Raw genomic sequence first — 21,798 nt, forward strand, 5'->3', positions numbered from 1 at the left:
TGAACTGATGTGTCTCAGACCCTAGTGTCATGAACTGTGTATCATTCCTTAGTGTCATGAACTGATGTGCATCAGTCCCTAGTGTCATGAACTGTGTAGCAGACCCTAGTGTCATGAACGGATATACATCAGTCCCTAGTGTCATGAACGGTGTATCAGACCCTACTGTCATGAACTGATGTGTATCAGACCCTAGTGTCGAGAACTGATGTGTATCACTCTCTAGTGCAGTGAACCGATGTGTACCAGTCCCTAGCGTCATGAACTGATGTGTATCAGTCCCTAGTGTCATGAACTGGTGTGTATCAGACCCTAGTGTCATAAAGTGATGTGTATCAGACACTAGTGCCATTAATTTATGAGTATCAGTCCCTTTTGTCATGAAGTGATGTTCTTCAGTCTCCAGTGTCATGAAATGATGTATATTAGACCTTAGTGTCATTAAATGGTGTGTATCAGACCCTAGTGTCATGTAGTGATGTGTATCCTACCCTGGTTTCATGAAGTGATATGTATCAGTCTGTAGTGTAATGAAGTGATGTGTGTCAGTCCCTAGTGTCAAGAAATAATTATCAGTCCCTTGCATCATGCACTGATGTGCACTAGTCCCTAGTGTCATGAAATAATGTGTAACAGCCCCTAGTGTCAAGGAGTGACGTGTTTCAGGCCTACATTGTTGGGACATGTCGTGGAGTGATGTGTATGTCCTCAGTGACGTACCATACATTCTCACATTCTGCCCCTCTGTGATGTATTGCACATCCTCATATTCTGCCCCTTGGTGACGTCCCAGACATTCTCACATTCTGCCCCTCAGTGACGTATTGCACATCTTCATATTCTGCCCCTCAGTGACGTACCGTACATTCCCACATTCTGCCCCTCAGTGATGTATTGCACATCCTCATATTCTTCCCCTTGGTGACGTCCCATACATTCTCACATTCTGCCCCTCAGTGACGTATTGCACATCTTCATATTCTGCCCCTCAGTGACGTACCGTACATTCCCACATTCTGCCCCTCAGTGATGTATTGCACATCCTCATATTCTGCCCCTTGGTGACGTCCCATACATTCTCACATTCTGCCCCTCAGTGACGTATTGCACATCTTCATATTCTGCCCTCAGTGACGCACCGTATATTCCCACATTCTTCCCCTCAGTGACAAACCGTGCATTCCCACATTCTGCCCCTCAGAGATGTACTGTACATACCCACATTCTGCCTTTCAGTGACGTACCGTACATCCCCACATCCTGCCCCTCAGTGATCTACTGTACATACTCACATTCTGCCCTTCAGTGACGTACCGTACATCCCCACATCCTGCCCCTCAGTGATGTACTGTACATACCCACATTCTGCCCTTCAGTGACGTACCGTACACTCCCACATTCTGCCCCTCAGTGACGTACCGTACACTCCCACATTCTGCCCCTCGGTGACGTACCGTACACTCCCACATTCTGCCCCTCAGTGACGTACCGTACATCCCCACATCCTGCCCCTCAGAGATGTACTGTGCATTCATCCCGCGCTCGCCTCGGCTCGCCGTGCCAGCGTGGCTTGAACCTAGAGAACTGGAGACTGAATACAGCAGGACAGCGGGAAGGACTGTGGGCAGACTCTTCCCTAATGCCCCATGACGGGAGCGTGCCCACCCCTCAGTGCGGTGCCCACACAAGAGCCCCCCAGATGCAGCGCTCCGTGCTGGCGGGCTGACTCTAAGCGACCTGAGGCGGGACAGACAGCAGTGTCTGGAACCCAATGTACCTGTGCAATATTAACACACGACACACCCATGTAAACTTGGAAACGGGCAGGCTGGGCCTACAGAGTGACTGCGAGTCGCAGATCCGCACTGGGTGAATGTCCTCTAGCGGCTGCGGGTTTAATATTTCGTTGATGCCTGTAATTGAAGCAGAGAACGTTGGGGTGAAGTCAGTCGCACGCTGGGCGCCCGTGACAGGGACTGACTCATCCCCAGCCCCGCTGGACTTTGAGATGCACTGGCCTGTGGGACAATGTCCAGACCTCTCTACGGGCTCAGGGGAGGTTTGGGTAGAGTCCGTCGTACGTTGGGCGCCTCTGACACGAGACTGACTCATTCCCATCCCCGCTGGACTGTGTGACAATCTCCAGTCCTCCCCATATATTATGGGGAAGCTGCTGTAGAGCCAGTCAAGGTTTGGGCGCCGCTGTCAGTGACTGACTCACTCCCAGCCCCGCTTGCCTTTCAGGGACACTGGCCTGTTGGACATTCTCCAGGCCTCGCCACAGGCTCTTGGGAGGTTGAGGTAGTCAGTCCTATACTGCGCTCCCTTGACAGGAGGCTGACTCACTCCCAGCCCGGCTGGCCTTTCAGAGGCAATGGCCTGTTGGACATTCTATAGGCCTCCCCGCAGGCTCTGGGGAAGTAGAGGTAGGTACTCAGTCGTACATTCTGCTCCCTTGACAGGAGACTGACTCACTCCCAGCCCCGCTGGCCTTTCAGAGGCACTGGCCTTGTGGACATTCTCCAGGCCCCCCACAGACTCTGGGGAGGTACAGGTAGGTACTCAGTCGTACATTGGGCTCCCTTGACAGGAGACTGACTCACTCCCAGCCCCGCTGGCCTTTCAGACGCAATAGCCAGAGGGGCACTCTCCAGACCTCCCCACGGGGTAAAGAACGCATCAGAGCAACAAGCGAACTTCATGGAAAGCCACCGGTACTCACCCCAAGCATGCAGGACAGGCAGACCCAGGTCATCCTCTGTCCGGACGGTCCCTTAGGCAGGCTCAGGGTCACAGATGGCATCCCTGTGGGACCCCCGAGGTGTCCACGTGTGCGTGGGATGATGCAGCGCGGAGACCGGTCAGCATCACCTTGAGGCGCTAGTTTCCGAACTGATGCACGCTCGGCTCAGCCTCCTCTCTCCCTCTCTCCCCGCTGCTCCAGCTTTTGTCTCGTTCCCCTTCGTTCTTGGGTGAGCTCCTCACAGTCCCGAGGAGGGGGTGGGGGTGGGGCCTGCAGGAATCCCTGGCAGCCTTTCCCTCTCCTTTCTGCTGTTTTTTATTTCAAAGCATGTGGAGTTCACTACATCACCTCGGCCAGCGCCAAACAGGGCGACGAACATCTGTGATTGCTGAACATCTTTGAGAGATGTTCGTCCTTGGCTGACAAAGTCTAGATCGTGTCATTAATCTGGGCTTTTGCTTGGAAGCACTGATGCTAAAAAGGGGGCGTTCCTCGGGGAAGAGTCTCATCCCCACAGTTTCTGAAAGCCACTTAGTTCTGGGGTGAAATCCTTTCCAGAATGACTGGGGGTGTGAGAAGTATCAGTGCTCTGCAGGGTTTGAAGATAAAGAGGGTGTTTAGAGGGAGTTTTCTTCCTGTATTCTTAGCTTTAATTGCCCAGGCACCTAAGGTCTTTAAATTTGGGAGAGTGCCTCCCCAATTTGCATCTCTTCCTTAAATATTCCTAACTCGAATATTGTACAGGCAGCTTGAACGACGAGTGTGCCAGGTTGCAAAGATTTTTTTTGCACCCCTGCAAAAGTCTATCAAAATGTTTGCTAAATTTTCGAAATGTGTCTCTTTGAGCTAAGTGAAAATCGTGTAATTTGCAGTAATTTATACTGCACGCGGTCCTGTTTAATACTTTAAAATGATATACTTTGCAGAACCCTTGCACTGCTCTTAGGCACAGAGAACTCAGCACACATTTTCCCACGTGAAGTTATGATGCAGACAGGCAAAGGGAATGATGCACACTCAGTGTTGGGCGTGGCCAGTTTCTATTGGGCTGAAAATGAAGGCGTTAAAATACCAAGGGCATGATAATGAGCTGGGCGGTGACCTATGGGACATCGCTTCACCCCGTCACACATGGTCCAATTTCTCTACATATTTTAAGGTATGGGCAAAGTGTGCCCCCCATACAATCACGACAATTCACCTCATCTTTTCTGAGTTTTCTACCACTTCTAACTTCTCTTTACCTTTTTGAGAAGACATTATGTTTGCCGAGGGGGGAAAAGACCTCAACTTTGCAGAGGCGTAATGAAACTTGAGGGGTCCCCCTGCAAAATACATAGAGGAGGTTCTCCATTCTCTGGGCCCAGCCAGGAGCTCTCATCCGGGGGCCTGCGCCTGTGCATAGTGCCAGAAGGGCCCACTGGAGCAAGCCCCCCCCCCCTCCTACACCGTGGGGGCTATTGCTTTGCCACTGCTACTTCGTGGGATGCAGAGGAGTCCACGGGGGCCTTAGGTCCCCCATCTGTGGTGGAAGTATGGAGCCCCCCCTTCCCCCCCCCGTTGCTGTGGCTGCTCCCTGCAGCGCCTTCCTCAAGTCCTTCACCCACCACCCAGCCCAGTTCAGTCATCTTTTCCCTACAGGATGGCCCTAGGTAGCGCTCCTCCGGGCAGGATGCAGAACTTTAAACCTTCCCGCTGTTGAATTTGGCGAGGGGGATTGGCGGTGAGCGAACCCAACCCTGGCACACAAAAGACTCGCCCCCCACTGGTGTGGCACCCGAGATTTTGGTAGAGAAATCTTGGCACACTGGCTGCTAGTTTCCACCCCATCTATGCAATAATGCTGCACAGAGAGGTTGTGCCAGGGAGCAGCCAGAAAATAAACATTGCCCTCACTTCGGATGCCACGAAGCGAGCGAGGCTAGTGAGCTGAACCCTCCATAGAACATCTTCCTTGTCTCGCCCATCCACGCATCTAGCCATTCATTCTTTCACCCTTCAGTTCACCTGCTGATATACACTAATTCACCTTTACACCCTGTCATACATTCATTTGTTTATCCCTCATTCAACCTTACCCATTCCATCCATGCATCCATCAATCCATCCTTGTCATCTGTCTGACCATCCTGACATTCTGCCATCCATCCACTCTAATTTCCATCCTCTCTTCCATCCACTCGGCCATCCACTCTGCCATCTATCCATCAACTCTGCCGTCCATCCACTCTGCCACCCTTCTATCCATTCACTCTGCCACCCAACCACTTTGCCATCCATCCATCCATCCGCTCAGCTATCCTTCCATCCATCCATCCTGGTATCCATGGATCTAGACACTCTGCCATCCATCATCCAATCACCCATCCACCTCTTAACTCTGCCTTCCATCCATCCACTCTGCCAGCAATCCATCCACTATGCCACCCACACATTCACTCTGCCATTTATCCAGCCTGTCATGCATCCACCCATCCAATATGCCATCCATCCACTCAGCCATCCATCCATCATTTATCAATCAATCCATCAACTCTGCCATCCATCAATTCATCTTCACTGCCATCAATAACTTCAGTCTGCCATTCATCGATCCATCCGCCATTCTGTAATCCATCCATTCAACCAGCCATCTATCCATCAACCCAGCTGTCCATCTACTCTGCAATTTATCCATTCCCCATGTCGTCCGTCCGCCCATCCATCCATCCACCCACCCATCCATCCTCTTTTCCATTCTGCCATATGTCCACTTTCCCCATCCATCCACTGAATCTTCTATCTACTCTTCCATCCATCCTTCCATCTATTCATTCATCCATCCATCCGTCCTCCTACCACCCACCCACACTTGCATACAGCCACTCTGCCATCCATCCACACTACAATCCATCTATTCTGTCATTCATCCATGAATTCACCCACTCTGCCATCCATCTATCCGTCCACTCTGCCATGCATCAGTCCACATCTGCCTTCCATCAATCTATTCACTCTGCCACTCATCCATTCAATCTGCCATTCATCCATCCATTCATTTATCCATCCATCCAGCCATCCATACACCTTGTCATTCATTCACTTATCTTTTCACTCACTCATCTAACCATTCCTTTTCTCTGCCATTCTTTCAATTGTCCAACCACCTATCCATTCACTCCCATCCATCCATTCTGCCATCTTGCCTTCCTTTCTGCTGTCCATCCAGTATCCATCCATCCCTTTACTCTACCATCCATTCACCTGTCCATCCATCCTTTTACTCTGTCATCCTTTCACCAGATCATCCACCTATCCATTTACTCACTCATCCATCAACCCATCCATTTACTTTGCCATCCTTTCACCTGTCCATCCACCTGTCATTCACTCATCCTTTCACCCACTCATGCATCCACATACTCATTCATCCATACTTTCTTCTGTTCAGCCTTCCTTCCAACATTCGTTCTTTCTTTCTCTGTTCTATTTACCAGGCTGTCTTTTCCCCGCTCCTGCTTGTCTTTGCATTGATGCCGAATTCCGCGTTAAAGATGAGCTTTTGTCTGACAAGTTGCAGACAGAAGAGGCCCTTGAAGAACCCCAACCCCGCCTTAGCTGCTAAACGGGGGTTCTTGACGCCCCCGAGGTTGTGTATCTCAAGAGCCCGGCTCTGAAAAAGGTCTGAGGCAATCTCCCCTTTCTTGCTTCTTCCTGACTGGTCCAGCCATATCCCCGTCTCCAGGTGTTAGCATAAAGTGTAGTTGGGATTCTCATCTCAGGGGGACACAACACAAGGACACAAGGGGGAAGAGGGGGCCTCACATTACTACTTATTAACCTGTGGGGGCCCTCGGAGGGAACACGGGGGCTGAAAAGCACAGAGGAATCCACCTGATCTACCACAGGATCCTCTATCTCCTGACTTTCACAACCCAAAGTCTGCTGCATAACAAAGGACCTCGAGGATCTCTGCTGAAGCTCTGAACTTCCCAGTCTTGGGCTCTCCCCAGCCTCCATCCTATGTGCTGGACTCCTGTGTGCCCAAAGCCTCATGTAACAGACACACTCCGTGCACAGGCTTCACTCACAGGAGTTACACGTGGCATCCGTATCCCACATGGATGGAGTAATCGACCCGGTTGCTTTAAAGATACAGGAGATGTTTTTAGGCCGCTCCCCGTGGCGAGTGACCAGTATAATGGCCAGCCTGCGACTATAATCTGTGGTTGCCACCAATGGCGGTCCCTAGCAGCCCGCTGAACTAACAGTGGTCACGCTCAACAACTGGAGTGTGCACACTGAGCCCTGTTCTTGTTCACACACCCTGTGGCCAAGCCCTCCGCGCGCATGCAGATATGGTGTGATGATAAGTATAGACCTACGAAATCTGCTCAAGGAAGCGATGACCTCAAGAAGATTTGAAGCGCTCTATACTGTTTGGAACTGGTTTCCAACGTCCCCATTGGAAGTGGGTCAACACTGGTTTGCACTTAGTTGGGTCCAAACTGAGATGTCCTGGTGTGCAAATAATGATGGACTGAGATGCGGCCCCAAGTAATTACCAGTGACTGACAGTAATTTAAACATTCTATCCATCACGGTTTTGTATAGTGCATATTAACACGTGCACACAACATACCAATTTCTTAATGCTTAGCACATCAGAACAGCCCCAAGATGGCACTCAATTCAAAAAAACAAAAAGCAATTAGGCAGACATATTAGGGTCAGGCTCAGAGGAGTCATGACAAAAGCTTTTAAATATGACTCAGTAAAAAGAAGACACATTATTGCTTCATGTATATAATGCTTGTTTGGGATAAATAACTGACAATGACAAAAGTTTGATGGTTGAGTATACCTTTTAGATGAAATACATTCCCTCATGCATATTACCTCAAGAGGTACAAACACTCGCTAGGAGGTGGAGGGCGAGACTCCAAATAATACAATAAATGATCCCCTAGGCTGATTTAGAGTGTGATTGAAAATGCCTTAAGCTAATCACTGGAAAATGCTGACCAAATTATACCAATTTGTTGAATAATTTAAAAATGGGCAATAAAACAGAAATGCCATTAGCAAACAAAGGAATGTAAAAAAGAAACATATATTGAATTCAAAATGAACTTTAAAGTATAGTATATTTAAATGCATGTTAAAGAGAAGGCCATGGGGTGGGCGTATTTTCTTCATTTAGGGTTACCAAGCATTTTGTAAAGTTACGTTTACTTACATGTATTATAATAGATCTTTGTAAACAGAGCAAATGTAAGAGCTGACTTTCCTTTTTAGAACTTATTTCAATTTAATATATTTAAAATATTATAAATAATTTTAGTAATACGGAACAGTTTTATTTTTTAGTTCATTGGGTTTTGGAATAGAGATCATGCTTTTAAATTATTATTTTTTTTAAATTAAATTTCATATATTTTAACATAATTTAATATGTTTAACTATATTTTAATAAGTCATGTTCTTGGCCTACTGTTAATGTTATTTGCATGGCTTTAAGGATAAATAGTTACCCACAGTTTGAATTATCTGATCACATTTAATTTCATATGTGAATTTCTTTTTATTTAATGTAATAATAATAATGCTTAGTCGTAATTAGTAACACTGATAATAATAAACACAAAAACAACACATAATAACATCAATATTACACAATGAATGAAAGAATGAACAATCCAAATGATGAAAAAACAGCAAACAAATCAAGCATCACTGCTACTAGTACTACTATTACTAAAAAATAATAATAATAACAATAATAACAACAATAATAATAATAATAGTAATAATAATAATAGTAATAACAATAATAATAATGATAATAATAACAATAATAATAAAAACAATAATGATAATAATAGTAATAGTAGTAGTAATAATAATAATGATAACAATAATAATAATAATGGTAATAATGATAATAATAATAACAATAATAATAATAATAAAACCAATAATAATGATAATAATAATAATATTAGTAGTAATAATAATAATAATAACAATAACAATAATAATAATAATAACGATAGATGTTCCAGAAGACTAACTTGGCCCAGTTGTTGAAGCCATGACTCAGCAGCATTCTGAAACCAGAATGCCAGTGACCGGTGCCAATGCACGGATGGGAAGCGACGCTCAAATGCACAAGACCGAGACCCCCGCAGCCTGGTTCGCAGCCTTCCTGGCCCACTGTGCTCATTAGGCGCTCTCAGCAGGTCACTGAGCTGTCTCAAAGCGCTACACGCCTGCGCAACCTCTTTCTGTAGGCGTGCCAAGACCCCCTGCGGCTGACACGCCATGAATATGATAAGGGGCTACAAAAGACACACTGGGCGCAAACGGGGGGGGGGCTCCTGGCAAAAGACTGATGTCCTTCAGGATAACGTTTGCTGTCTTGGGTAGACAGTAGCGTGCTTTTATTAATAACAGACAAACACTGAACAACGCAAACATCGAACAATGCACCATCTGCAGAATATACAAAATCTAGTAGGATAGTGAACCCCCTCCCACACACACATACTCACACGTGTGCACACACCAATCTAATCTCAGATCATGTATACCATGTGTTCAGTGTAAGCTGACACGCACAAACTTTGGACATCATAATGCACAGACTGTAATTTCAGTTCATGTATACCAGGAGATTAGTTTAAAAGAAGAAACGTACAGACTGGAGGCAGACTGAACATGCTTCACCTTTTTCAATGTAGCCTACAGACAGCTTTACCTGTCTTACCAGCCTCATGGAATAACATCATAAATAAACAAGCATTGGCAAAGGCAATAGTTCTGGCGGTGGGTGCCAACCTTTTAGCTTTGACAATGCTTGTTTATTTTATCATTTTTTTGCAATACTTTATTGTTAATGGAGCTGAGCGGCACTTGTCAATCAGAATAGCACATTGGCTAGCAACAAAAATACTTTTTCAACTCAAAAAGCGCACTTTGCCATAATAGTCCTTGGCAATGAATGGAACTATTTTGTGTCCAGATCTGCTACTTGTGAAAGAGCCGAATGTCATCACCCACAGTGCTTAATTTGTAAGAGAATGACTGCTGTGCCAAAGCTTTGCTCACAAGGCCACAGCTGGCGCTATCGAATGTTATGGATGCTGAGTAATAGGGCAAATGAGTCTTGATTCCACTTTGTGCCTCTTTCATCCACCACCAAACGTGGCTGGTAATTTATTTCAGTCTTTCAGATTATTTTCATGCTTGCATTCTTTCTTTGTCACTGTTTTTTCTTCTTTTTTCTTTCTTCTTCTTCCCCCTTTTGTGTTTTTCTCTTTCTTGTGCTATATCAAATTCTGATGAGGAAGAATAAATGTTGATCCACAAAAATTAGTGCGAGTGGACCCTGCCTGCAACTACTGGCTCATATAATGCACTGATCACTCACAGTGGAGTTAGCCAATGGCTGAACTGGACTGACCTATTGCCCCAGGCTGAATGCTGTAGTGGGTTCAAGAAAAATGTGGATGACACAGCAACGGCTAAAGTGGGCTAGTTGAAAGCCCATTTACCTAAGTTGATTAAACATAAGGATCCCAGTTTTCCATTTTTAGTGATTTTTACAGATAAATGCAGACAAATAAAATGTCTTTCCAGTCGTATTTATTTTTAAAAGCGTACACATACTGAAAATGATACTTCCTGTGAGAGACTCTCCATGCTGTCCTTCATGAATTCCAGGTGAAAACTGAGCAGATAGACATGGGAAGTTAAAATAGGATGGGATTTCATTATATACAGGCATATGTTAAATGTACTTGTAGTTCAGCACTAATATGTACCTCTGGGTGTAGAAGTTTGTTATATGTGACTGCTTAATTTGTTAAAACGCGACATGCATCCACGCATGATAGCAAGTCTAAGAGTTAAGTAAATGCGTAAATATATCATTTTATGACTCCATTTATTCTGAGAACACAAAATAAATATGGATAAATACCAATAAAATGGCCAAAAAATAAATATGGATAAATACAAATGGAAATGTTAAAAAATAAATGCAATAAAATCGGTAGTCCTAATTATATATATAATAATTTCTGTAAAATCAAAAGGGCTTGGTAAATTCCAGATCTAAAAAGACATACAGATGCACATACATAGAAGGACTTTGGGTCAGCCTCTGAAACCACAGGTCTGTGCAACTGTCCGTGCAACCAATTCACGTTTTGGTTCTGCCCATCACAGCATATAGCATGGGGTAATGGCACCCACTTCAACTATACGCACTTATGCACTTTGCCTGATCTCACGTGCACATTCATCTAAAAAAAGTGCACTGCAGTGTCAAGGCTGGTGGGGCAATATTTTTTTAATAATGTCCTTTTATTTTCATTATGTATCCCTTTTTAGCTGCGTTATGTTTGTAAACTACATCATCAGACTAAAGTAGTTCGATTCCAATGGCACCTTTTGTTCGAGTCATTGAGGATCATACTTTCCTGTTATATATATTAAAGCTCAAAAGTGTTCCTGTGTCTTTTATAAGGACACTTTATGGTTTCAAAATATAAACAAGTAAATACTAAACAAGCATGCCAATGGTTCTTTTAAATGGTGCTTACTACAGATAGGAACACAGACTGTAAGCAGTGTACATTTTGTATAATGTATTTAGTGTATGTAATTTCACGGAATTACTCTGAACACCGTACAGTGTTTACCAGGCACTTATTGTAGGAAGACAGACTGACGTTAAAAGCAACATCATTTGTGTTCATACAAGTTAGCACGCAGGTAAAAACAGGACAACTAGTTCACTCTTGGAGAGCAGTTCCAGTACCTGGGTGCCTGCTGTTTTTCTGTGAGTTCTTTGTTCAGCAGGAGCCAGGAGTCAGAAGTCAGGAAGTTAGGGCCTTCTACTGCAAATGGAGCCTTCCCAGGTCAAGAAATGTTCTGAGCAGGTGGTGGTCGAGGTACCGGATTTATCCTGTGCACTAGCCAGTGAGTGGAGAAATTCTACCACCCAATCCTAACTATCTTCATGCAGTCCGCCTACCTTCTATTGGAGCACTTCCTGTCTGCCTTACTGTAAAATGACCTAGGAGCCCCCGATTCAAGATGACAGGACCTAGATGTGACCAGGAAGGTCAGTCTTCAGCTTCTTAATCACTGTCGCCCTATCTGACAGGGTAAAAACTAATTCTTCCACCTACTATGGCAACTGTTTCACCGTCTAGAGGAGTCTTGGGTATGAATAAGTAAATCCCTACCTGACATCTCTAAGTAAGTCAAAGGAGACAGTGCTAAAGTTATCTTTTCTTCTGCCATCTATTCTTGGTCCTTCCCAGATAGCCAGTCCCTGATAAGAGGTCAGCAGTTAATGCCCATTAGCCTTTCTAGGCCTCAGAGGCAAGTCATTGTGCTCTGAGTCAGAATCATCACCACCCCAGGCAAGGATGTGCATTCCATAGTTGGAGGTTTTATAAGTTACATAACTGTATGTAAGCTGGTCCGCTTTAAGTACATTTTTACAAAATTACTTTTCTGCTAAGGTTAGCAAAAGTCTGATTTTACCATTAAGTCATGTTTTAAAAACTAATCAAGAAATAACTTTGAAACATTTTTATAGTCCTTTCCAAAGCAGAGGTGGAAAATAAAGATATTTATCTCACCCAGGACTAGTAGAGAAAGGTTTAGCTAGGCCTATGGAGTGAAATAGCTTTTGTTTTTTAATATATATATATATATATACGTATATATATATATATATACCTATCAAGTGTCATCACTGTGCAGTTAAAATAAACCTAGCAGAGCACAGTGGTCCTTCTGGCAGAAGTATGTTTTTGTTATATATGTGGGTGGTGTAAGTACACACCACAATCCAATTATGAAATTTCACATTCCATGCCATAGGTGCACTTACGTCACTATATACAATGGACTTATGGGGACGTTAAATAGGCCAAATAAGGAGTTTCAATGAACAGAAAATGTTTAAGAGGGGAAGATCAGGCATTGTACTGCTGTTTAACAATGGTAAAGTGAGCAGAGTTCTAAAGTCCGAAAAAATAAGGTCTAGAAAAAGATGAAAAATCTGGGGTGACAATGCAGAGAGGCAACCCATTTGATAAATGAATGCAAAAACCTAAAAAAAGTTTACAAGGGAGTATGCAGTGGTCCAGCAGTCCACTGCCAAATCTCTAACATACTTAAAACAAGCATTTGCAATGCAACGGGTCTCACGTTTGCTGGTGTTAGAGCTGATAGCGTTGTAAACTCCTAACCGGACTTTTCACTGGTAATGAAACCTATCGGCAAAAGTGCATTTATGTACGTAACCGGAAAAAGTGCAATTAACTGCGTAACAGGGTCGATATTATGGAAAGCACTCGACTTCTGCCAAGCGAGATCGCACTGGGAAAATAGAGAAAAAATAGTCTACGAGCCGGACGGAAAACAGCAAGCCTCGCATGTTTTCTGTACTTGGTCGATGCGCTCGAGGAGGGCTATCCACCGGAAAAGGCATGAAGTATGCATGCCTTCCACTAATGAAATCAAGCAGATTCTAACAGGCAAGCCCACGAGCCAATGAAAGACACTGACGTGATGTGGACAGGGCTCTGAGCCCTTTTGAATTCCTAAAGCGTCACGCTTAGCGAAACGCATGCGCAAGTGCATGCGACTCAGGCTCGACCCTAAAAAAAAGAAAACATTCTTTTATAAACACACCACCATTTCGTTTAAGGCAAACGGGATGCAGTTAAAAAAAAGTTACATTAATTTAAATTGAATAAATGCAATAACCTACTAGGTGGTCCGCTGACCCTACCGAGCCACCATCCTGGTGATGGCCTCCGGTCAGAGTGAATTGCAATTTGTAACGTACCTCATTAAAATAAGAAATATCTTTTTGGTTAGGCAGAAGAAAAATATAAATGACACAACAACTTTCAAATGAATGAATGGGACTGGTTTACAGCTCCTGTAGGTAAGCAGACTATGTACATATTTGTACTAAAATGAAAAGGTTTTGGCTAAACTCACATCAAAAAATAGATCCTGGATTCATCTTCTAGCCATGCTTACATGCACCCCAACTACTCTCCTATTCTGTCAGTAAATAAAGTGTGACAGTCTGTCCTTGTTACATCTCCACCACAACTGTCAGACTCCATTGTTATAGTTGTTTCCGAACAATAGAACCTGACCCCCACCCATGCTTTCGTTCTTCTCATTCAGAAGATGAGGAGATAGCTCGTCATTTTAATTCTGCGCTGTATGCCAGCAGCCTCAAGGGAGGACATTAATGTTTGTTGACCTTAGGTGAATAAAAGTTTGACACTAGAAAAGTCTCTCTCTCTACTTAATAAAGAATTAACTAAGGTTAACACTGATGGCCTGAGGCACTGAGACTTTGTATATTGTATTGCTGTTCCTTAGCCCAGTGAACGGACTGTGACTCATTATTCTATGCTCCACATAACGCTCGTAGGGACACACTCTATTTTACCTTAGGTATCATTATACTGAACCATTCAGCAGCCCACTCCATGACTTGCTTTCTATGAGGGGGGCGGACACGTGGTTACCCACTGTCTGCTGGAGTGGGGACAGGCCTTCAAAAGTATTGGTGGGTGAAGAATTCCACTCCACCAGCGAAGTTTGCGCAGTTTTGCCCACTCTGCGCTGAGTTCAAAAAAACTCTGCAAAGTGACGCGGAGCAGAGTTTTTTCTCTTGCGCATCTCACCAAGACTACCAACGTTAGGTGGGTACAAGCAAGTGAGAGAAATCACTATGTTGGCGAGCGGAAGCAATATTTCTGAAAGCAGGCAATTGTGACAGGTCGCGCCTGTCCGCATTGAGAAAGATGAGGAAATTGCCGCTTGAGTAGAAAATCTCCTCGAGCAGCAGAAAGAAGTTAGCACCCCCTGGTGCTCAGGGTGATGCTGTTCATGCTGATTTTACAGCGTGGGAGAAATTCCTGGTGCTGAAAATCGGCGCAAACAGCAAGACTTACCCAAACTCTGCCGCTCATGGAACTCTTCGTTGTGCGGCACTGTTTTTTTGGCACTTTCTACAGCTCCACATAGCAGACCTCTGAGAACTCTCTCCAGGCCTATTTAATAGCACTTCGAGCAATTACTTTGTCTGAACCCTAGAAGTATGGTCCTCTCTCTCAAAGACCAACAACACCATACAAGAACTGGAAAATAATACAGTGTGCTCCTCAGCTCTGTAGGAGGCAGGGTGTTATGTACTGCGGAGGGCCACCATGCTTGAAACTGGAGGGTGGAAGATGCAGGGGGTGATGTACTAGAGAGGGTCACCACACTTGGAGCTGGAGGTGGGCAGAAGAGGCAGTGTGTGATATACCTCGGAGGGTCACCACATGTAGAGCTGGAGGTGGGAGGGTGAACACACTGGCAGCTGGAGGTGGGTCGCAGAGGCAGGGTGTGATGTACTGCGGAGGGCCTCCACGCTTGAATCTGGAGGGTGGAAGACGCAGGGGGTGATGTACTAGAGAGGGTCACCACACTTGGGGCCAGATGTAGGTAAGTCCGAGTTTGCGACTCGCAATTTGCAATTCGCAAACCCAGATGCAGGATGGTGTCCCTGACACCATTTGCGAATCACAAGGGGGTCGCAAAGACCCACCTCATTAATATTAATGAGGTGGGTCGCAATTTGCGACCCCCTTCTGATTCGCAGCACGCACAGAGATGGTGGCCTGTTGGAGACAGCAGACCACCATGTCAGTACTGTATTTTTTGTACTGCAGCCCGTTTTCCTTAAAGGAAAACGAGTTGCAACACAAACGAAAAAATGAAACGTTTGTGTTTCATTTTGGACCACTGCCTGCTCTGAAAAAATGTTTTCAGGGACATTCACAAAGGGGAAGGGGTCCGATGGGGACCCCTTCCCTTTTGCGAATGGGTTAGCACCCATTTGAAATGGGTGCTAACTGCGAACTGCTTTGCGACTGCATTCGCGGTCACAAAGCAATTCTACATCGCGATGCGAATTGCAAATAGGAAGGGGAACTCCCCTTCCTATTTGCGAGTCGCATTCCCATTTTGCGAGTCGGTAACCAGGTTACCGACTCGCAAAATTGGAATGAGCATTGCGATGTGCTTTTTGCATGGCGCAAACAGCGAAATTAGCTGTTTGCACCATGCAAAACGCTTGCTACATCTGGCCCTTGATGCTGAAGGTGGGTGTAGGTCACGATTGAGGGAAGATACCGCCCATTCCTGTCCCGAGTGGCAGCAATGTACTAGTGCAGCGAAGCCTCACAAATGAGGCGAGGCACTGTGGTCTACACAAGAAACAGAGGGGAACAGGCAACAGCCCCGTGCCTCTGAGATGCTGACAGTGGTGGCATGACCGTTAACTCACCAAAATGCCAGGAGTAGCGGAAGTGACATCACACGCCATGTGAACTTTACTTTCACCCACGCACATACACATATACTCTCACATGCAATCACGCACACAACGTACATGTAATTGTATGTTTTCCTTACCTTAGCTTCCAGGGAGGGTCGCATTCCAGCTAATCGTACTCCATTCTTCATTTGGCTGATAGTGAATAATGTATTATTCACTATTAGTGTAATAAATAAAACACGGACAGAAAACATGGAAAATGGACCCAAACCGAAGTCCATGAGACTGGGCTGCCCCTGTGTTCCTGGCATAGATTTCACCACCTCTGAGCCCAGAGTCGAAAAGGCAGTGCCACGGGTCACAAGGGGCAAGCCAGGGTCGCAGCTGAGACCCCTGGAGACCCCCAAATGACATCCATGAGTGGTGGGGAAAAGAGTGACCTCTCACCCAGCCCCGCCTTTCGGAAGAACGGCCTGACATGCAACTGAGTCCAGAAGAAACACGACCAGCCTAGGAATGATCGCTTAGGAATCTACTGACAAGTGAACACACACTGCCACCGGCACGTGCCGGGCTCACGCCCCCCGAGACCTTTGACTCTGTCCCGGAAACACGTCAGCCTCATCTTACCTTTAATGTGAGTAACTCTACCCGGAAGTTACCTGAAACTCTGCCACAAGAGAAGAGTGAGTGAAACACTTCAGATTCAATATATTCAACGTTAGCCTCAGCTCACCCGCAATGTTACTGGCTCCCCTTGCACGTGTGTCTCAGCTCACACGGCATGTGCTTGAATATGTGTCAAAATCAGATGTCCGCCAAGGTGTCCCCGCTTCGAACGTTGGTTTTATACCAGGGCACAATCTGGAGCAAACCAATGGCATGCCTTGTCTGCTGTGTTCACTTTGAGGCAGACACAGGACACGGGCAATCACGTTATCCCAGGTTTATCCTAGAAGTAAGGTGTTAAATCTGGTTGCTCTATATTTTAGAAATTGTTCGTGAATTTAAAGTTCTCTGTTATAATCACTTTTGCTTGAATTTCATCCTTTAACTGATGGTCCGTTCATATTTGCCCGGGTGCAAAAATATTTCTGTAATATGAACAGGAGCAACATTTATGTAGGTAGAACGGATAAACTGACCCCCTGTCCCCCCCCCCCACGTAATTAGTGAGTTCTGAATTCGATGTTCGACCACGCACCCACATACCTCACTACGCTGCGTAGATATCAAGGTCATTTGTTTTATTTGTATCAGCTGTGATCTCAAAATACCCGCTGTTTTATAGAACAAATAACAATAAATCAAACCATTCATAGAATTGCCTGCAGAGTTTCACCATGTCAGATTACCAGCAGTTATACGGCCTATTTCTGCCAGCGCGCGGCCTCGCTAAAGAGGCCTGCTGAGGCCAAACATGAGATCGAGGCTCCACTTGACATCCCTAGAGGTGATGACATCGGGGACAGCTCCCGTGAGTACATCCATCACTCACTGCCCGAGCCGGGCCCTCGGCCATGGAACAGGACTCTAGCCAAAAACATATTTTCTGTAACATTTCCTCATCATAGTTTGTATATGTTACGCCTTACATACTCCACACTACTTACATCTTCATATGAACCACACCTTCCTCTCCCCTATAAACAGATACCCCGTCGTCAGACCGTAGCTTGGTGCCTGGTAGGCGCTACATGGACGAGTGAGTGTATTTCTGTAGCTTTCAGTGAACGAGGGCAGGGCCAGTGCCTCTGTGATTGTGTTTCGTGTCTGTGCGCTTGTACGCAAAGAGTGCCTCTTTGAGACATGAGTGCATTTTAGGCGTACAACCCCTTAGTTGTGCTTTATACCGCAGGTGTTACTTACGCCGTTCGTCGTGTGTTGTTAGCATGGCTTTGTGTGTGCGTGTGTCAGCTCGCACACGCGCATCAGTTCACACGTGTCCACACTGCCCCAAGCGGTCACCGACAAAGGGATGCCAGACAGACACGCACTGCACAATAAGTTTCCCTTTCGCCACTCCATAGCACTGCTCTCTCCCATGTAATGCCCCCCCCCCACCCCCCCCCGCACCACCCCCACCTCTGTCTATCTCCCACACTCTCACTGCGGGCCCCAGGGTTCACTGGGAGGTGTAACAAAGCCAGAGGGATGGGAGCCCTGCATGGCCCTTTCTGGCAGACAAAGCTGCCTTTTGTCAAGTCCCACGGCGGAGCGAAGGACCACCGCGGCTGGGCGCCTGGCCCTCCTCCCCCGGGCCCCCGAAGTACATGCTGTCTCTTGCAGGGGCGTGCATGAGTGCGCGCATAAAAGATGACACTGAGCACCGGGCATGCGCAGGGGCCACACACGCTCATTCTATACACATACTTTCTGAATACGGTCTCAGTGCGGACGCTGCAAGGCGTCAGAGGGTTGTACAGAAGCAGTCTGACACCCTAAGACATAGTGAACTGATTACCGGAACAAAGATAGTATAGAATTCACTACAGCGGAGAAGCGTCGCCCCCCTCCCCACCAGCAGCAGCTGCAAACTTGAAAAATAAAATGATAATAAACTGTATTCATTGTTGTTTTGTTTTTCAGGGGTGGGGCCATGGGGAAAACGGGCACCAGGGGGAGTGGTAGGTGTACCCCCCTCAGTGCGCATGTCTACTTGGCCAGCCATCTCGGGACTGCCCAACACACATGCTCACTGAGCTGTCTCCAACCCAGGCTGTGTTGCCGGGGTAGAGAGAGCAGGCACAGGCTCCCAGTCTGCCTGGAAGCACAAATTGAGAGTGCTCAGGCCAATCCTGACACTGCTCTCATGTTGCCAGCAGCATGAGAGCAGCATTAGGATTGGCCGCAGGGCAGGCTGGGGGCCTGTTCCTTTAGTGAGGGACCAGAAGAGTGGTGAACTGATGGCGATGCGGCAGGTACGTTTTTTTTTTTTTGTGTGTCTTTTTTGTTCTGTTCCCCCCTCCCTGCCACTTTGCCCGTACTCCAGCCGCCACTATTATATATAATCTCTTAGTCTCATTTCTCACTGAATATACTTTTTCTTTGTATACAAGCTGTCACTAAATACACATTTGCATTATCCACACTGTAGTTGGGCAGAGTTAAAGTCAGCTATAGACTCTTACCTACAGTAAGTGTAGGAAATCCCCCTTTTCTGCATGGCCACACCAGATTTTTTGCCTTTTGCTGGCCTGTATATTTTTTTATGTCTTTAGAACTCTGTTTTACCCCTGCTAGCCTGTAGTGCCTATGTTCCTGCTTCTAACATAGTCGAATTGGCACGCCTTCAGTTGGCATATTTAACTTGACCATAGGTCCCTAGTATATGGTACAAAATGTACCCGAGGGCCATGGAAGTTAAATGGCACTAGTGGACTGTAGCACCCACTGTGCCTTCCACTATAGTGGTAGTGCAAACATGGCTTCTGGCCTACCACTGTAGCAGTGTAAACACTGCAGTTAAACCTAATAAAGTAGAACTATTTTTCACTGTGGCAGGCCTAGTTGTTCTATAGAAAAGGAGAGTAGAGACTGAAATCCTAATACAGTATCCCCAGAAAGGGACTAGCTAGAAAAATAATCAAACAACTATTTTTAATAGTTATTAAAATCCAATTGAATGGTGAAGTCAAACTTTTAATAACCAGTAAGGAAAAGTAACTCTTAGAAAGTTACCTTTTCCCTGTCTGAAGTCCTTGGAGGCTAATTTGCATTGGGTTTCCATCTTTCCCTTTTTACTTTTTGGATAGGTATGAAAAGCCTCTCACAAGTAAGTAATAGGCTGACCTGAATGGCTAGAGATTACTCCTCTGAACTCTACAGAGTAGGCAGGGTGAAGGCAGTGGGCTCCCCATTTGCCAAAACAGTATCACACCCGCTTGACTGGTCTGCTGGGTTCACATATTACTAGTACTTATACTTAGTGAACATTTGATGGGGGGAGAACAAGATTCCAAGATGCTTCTTGTAGGACCACTGTCTGGTTGCGGAAGGCGTATGCTTTTTTCCTATCAAACGCCTGACTCTGGGGATGTTGTGGAGACAGTGGCTGTCTCAAATTAGATTTTAGCTCTAGGAGTGAGAGGACACTAGGATTACCATAGTACATACTCTACACATATTCCTAGTCATCAGAGCCCAAGTTATGTGTGACTGAAGTCTTTCACCATCTTGAAAATGCCCGTTAGTAGGATTGGCCCTGGAACATTTACTCCATAGGTTAGAGCATGCCCAGGAGTCATTCCCACCCACTAACTAGCACCAGTCATAAATGTTACTCCTCAAGGCACCACTTCAGAACACTTTCTGGACCTGAGGAAGATCAGAAGAGGACTGGGCCTGCTGTCTGTGATCTAGGAAGAACCATGAAGGACTGAACCTGCTCCCTCATTTACCCAGGACAAAAAAGTGGAATCCAAGGGTAATAAGGATATCTTCCTGTTAAAGCTACAGGAAAACAACAAGCTATAAGAGGCCTTTTCCTGGAAGTACCCAGCTGGGAAGTGGCAACTGGTCCTGGACTGGATCCTGCTGATGGCCTCTGCCTGACACTTTGAGTCTCTAAGTGCCGCCTCTGTTGTCCTGGGGCTTTATTAGTACACTCCTGTGGTGGTGTATTGGGACATAAAAAACTAAGTCAGAAGGTAAAATCTTTGACCAGAACGAAGCTGATTGGTGTAACTGACCCGCGTTCCAATGTGATCTGCCTCAAATTGTGCCTAGGCCCAGCCCAAAACGACCATTGACTGTGATTGCAGCTTTGTGTTTTTGCCTCTATTTCCATTACAAAATTTACAAATCATATCACTGATTCCCCTTATTAGATTTTTGTCATTGTGGTATAATTTTGTTAATTAAATTGTACTCTATTTTTCTAATTCAGTTTAGGTTTTTTATTGTTCTGCATTTTGACTACATTAATGTTTTGGTACTGCATATATACTATAGACATTGCCTCTAAGTTAAGCCTCTCTGCTTTGTGCCATATCTACCCGGGGGTTGAGCTCAGGTTATGTTAATTACTTTGAGAGTTCACCCTGACATTCTCCTTGATCCTTGACGTGGATAGTTACCCACCCCACATAATAATCCAATTGCTTAGAGTAAGTTTCCAGCATGTGTGCGATCCTAAGCCAACTGTGCACAGTCACACCCACTCACACATGCAACTCACATTCCAGAATCATAAGTCAGACAAACTTAAAACCCTCTTCCACACATCAAGCACACTATTTGTGATCAAATTTTAATCAGAAGTCCGTCATGCTGGGCAACTTCTTGATGGTCCTCCCCACCCACACATCAACTCCTTGACAGTCTTCCCCGCAGTCACACCTACCCAAGGCATGCTCACTGTTGGCACCACAATCCAACAAACAGACACAATAACAATGCTCCTCTATACCTTCAGCAACACCACAGAATGTATTCACCCATGGTGCCTTGAAACTGAAAACCATATAGTCAAACACTACACTCCCTGGTATATGCAAGAAGACCCTGACATAAATGTGCCACCCACAACCATGAAAGAAAGCGGTGCAGAGGACACTCTCGTGATTACTTGATCAGGACTTACAAAATCCATTTACTCCTTTTGGATACCTAAATATCTATATATTTAGTGTAACAACTAAAGAAAATCATTGAAAAGGTATATTTCAAATATGTGTTTATCATTAAATCAGCATAT

General features: G+C 45.5%; 1 protein-coding gene across 7 annotated transcripts in view; it reads right to left on the minus strand.

Moving 5' to 3' along the window:
* The window catches only part of TNS1 (tensin 1), a 1,530,885-nt gene that overhangs the window by 953,274 nt on the left and 555,813 nt on the right, over nt 1-21,798 (minus strand). The window contains exon 1 of one of the 7 annotated variants that reach the window (XM_069227065.1): nt 2,723-3,161. The exons of the other annotated variants lie outside the window; for them this stretch is intronic. Coding sequence (XP_069083166.1) covers nt 2,723-2,803 — 81 coding nt within the window. The 5' untranslated portion in view covers nt 2,804-3,161. Of the gene's footprint in view, nt 1-2,722; nt 3,162-21,798 lie in introns of those variants that run through there. 7 annotated transcript variants of the gene reach the window in all.

Source organism: Pleurodeles waltl, chromosome 3_2, assembly GCF_031143425.1.
Source record: "Pleurodeles waltl isolate 20211129_DDA chromosome 3_2, aPleWal1.hap1.20221129, whole genome shotgun sequence".
Lineage (NCBI taxonomy): Eukaryota > Metazoa > Chordata > Amphibia > Caudata > Salamandridae > Pleurodeles > Pleurodeles waltl.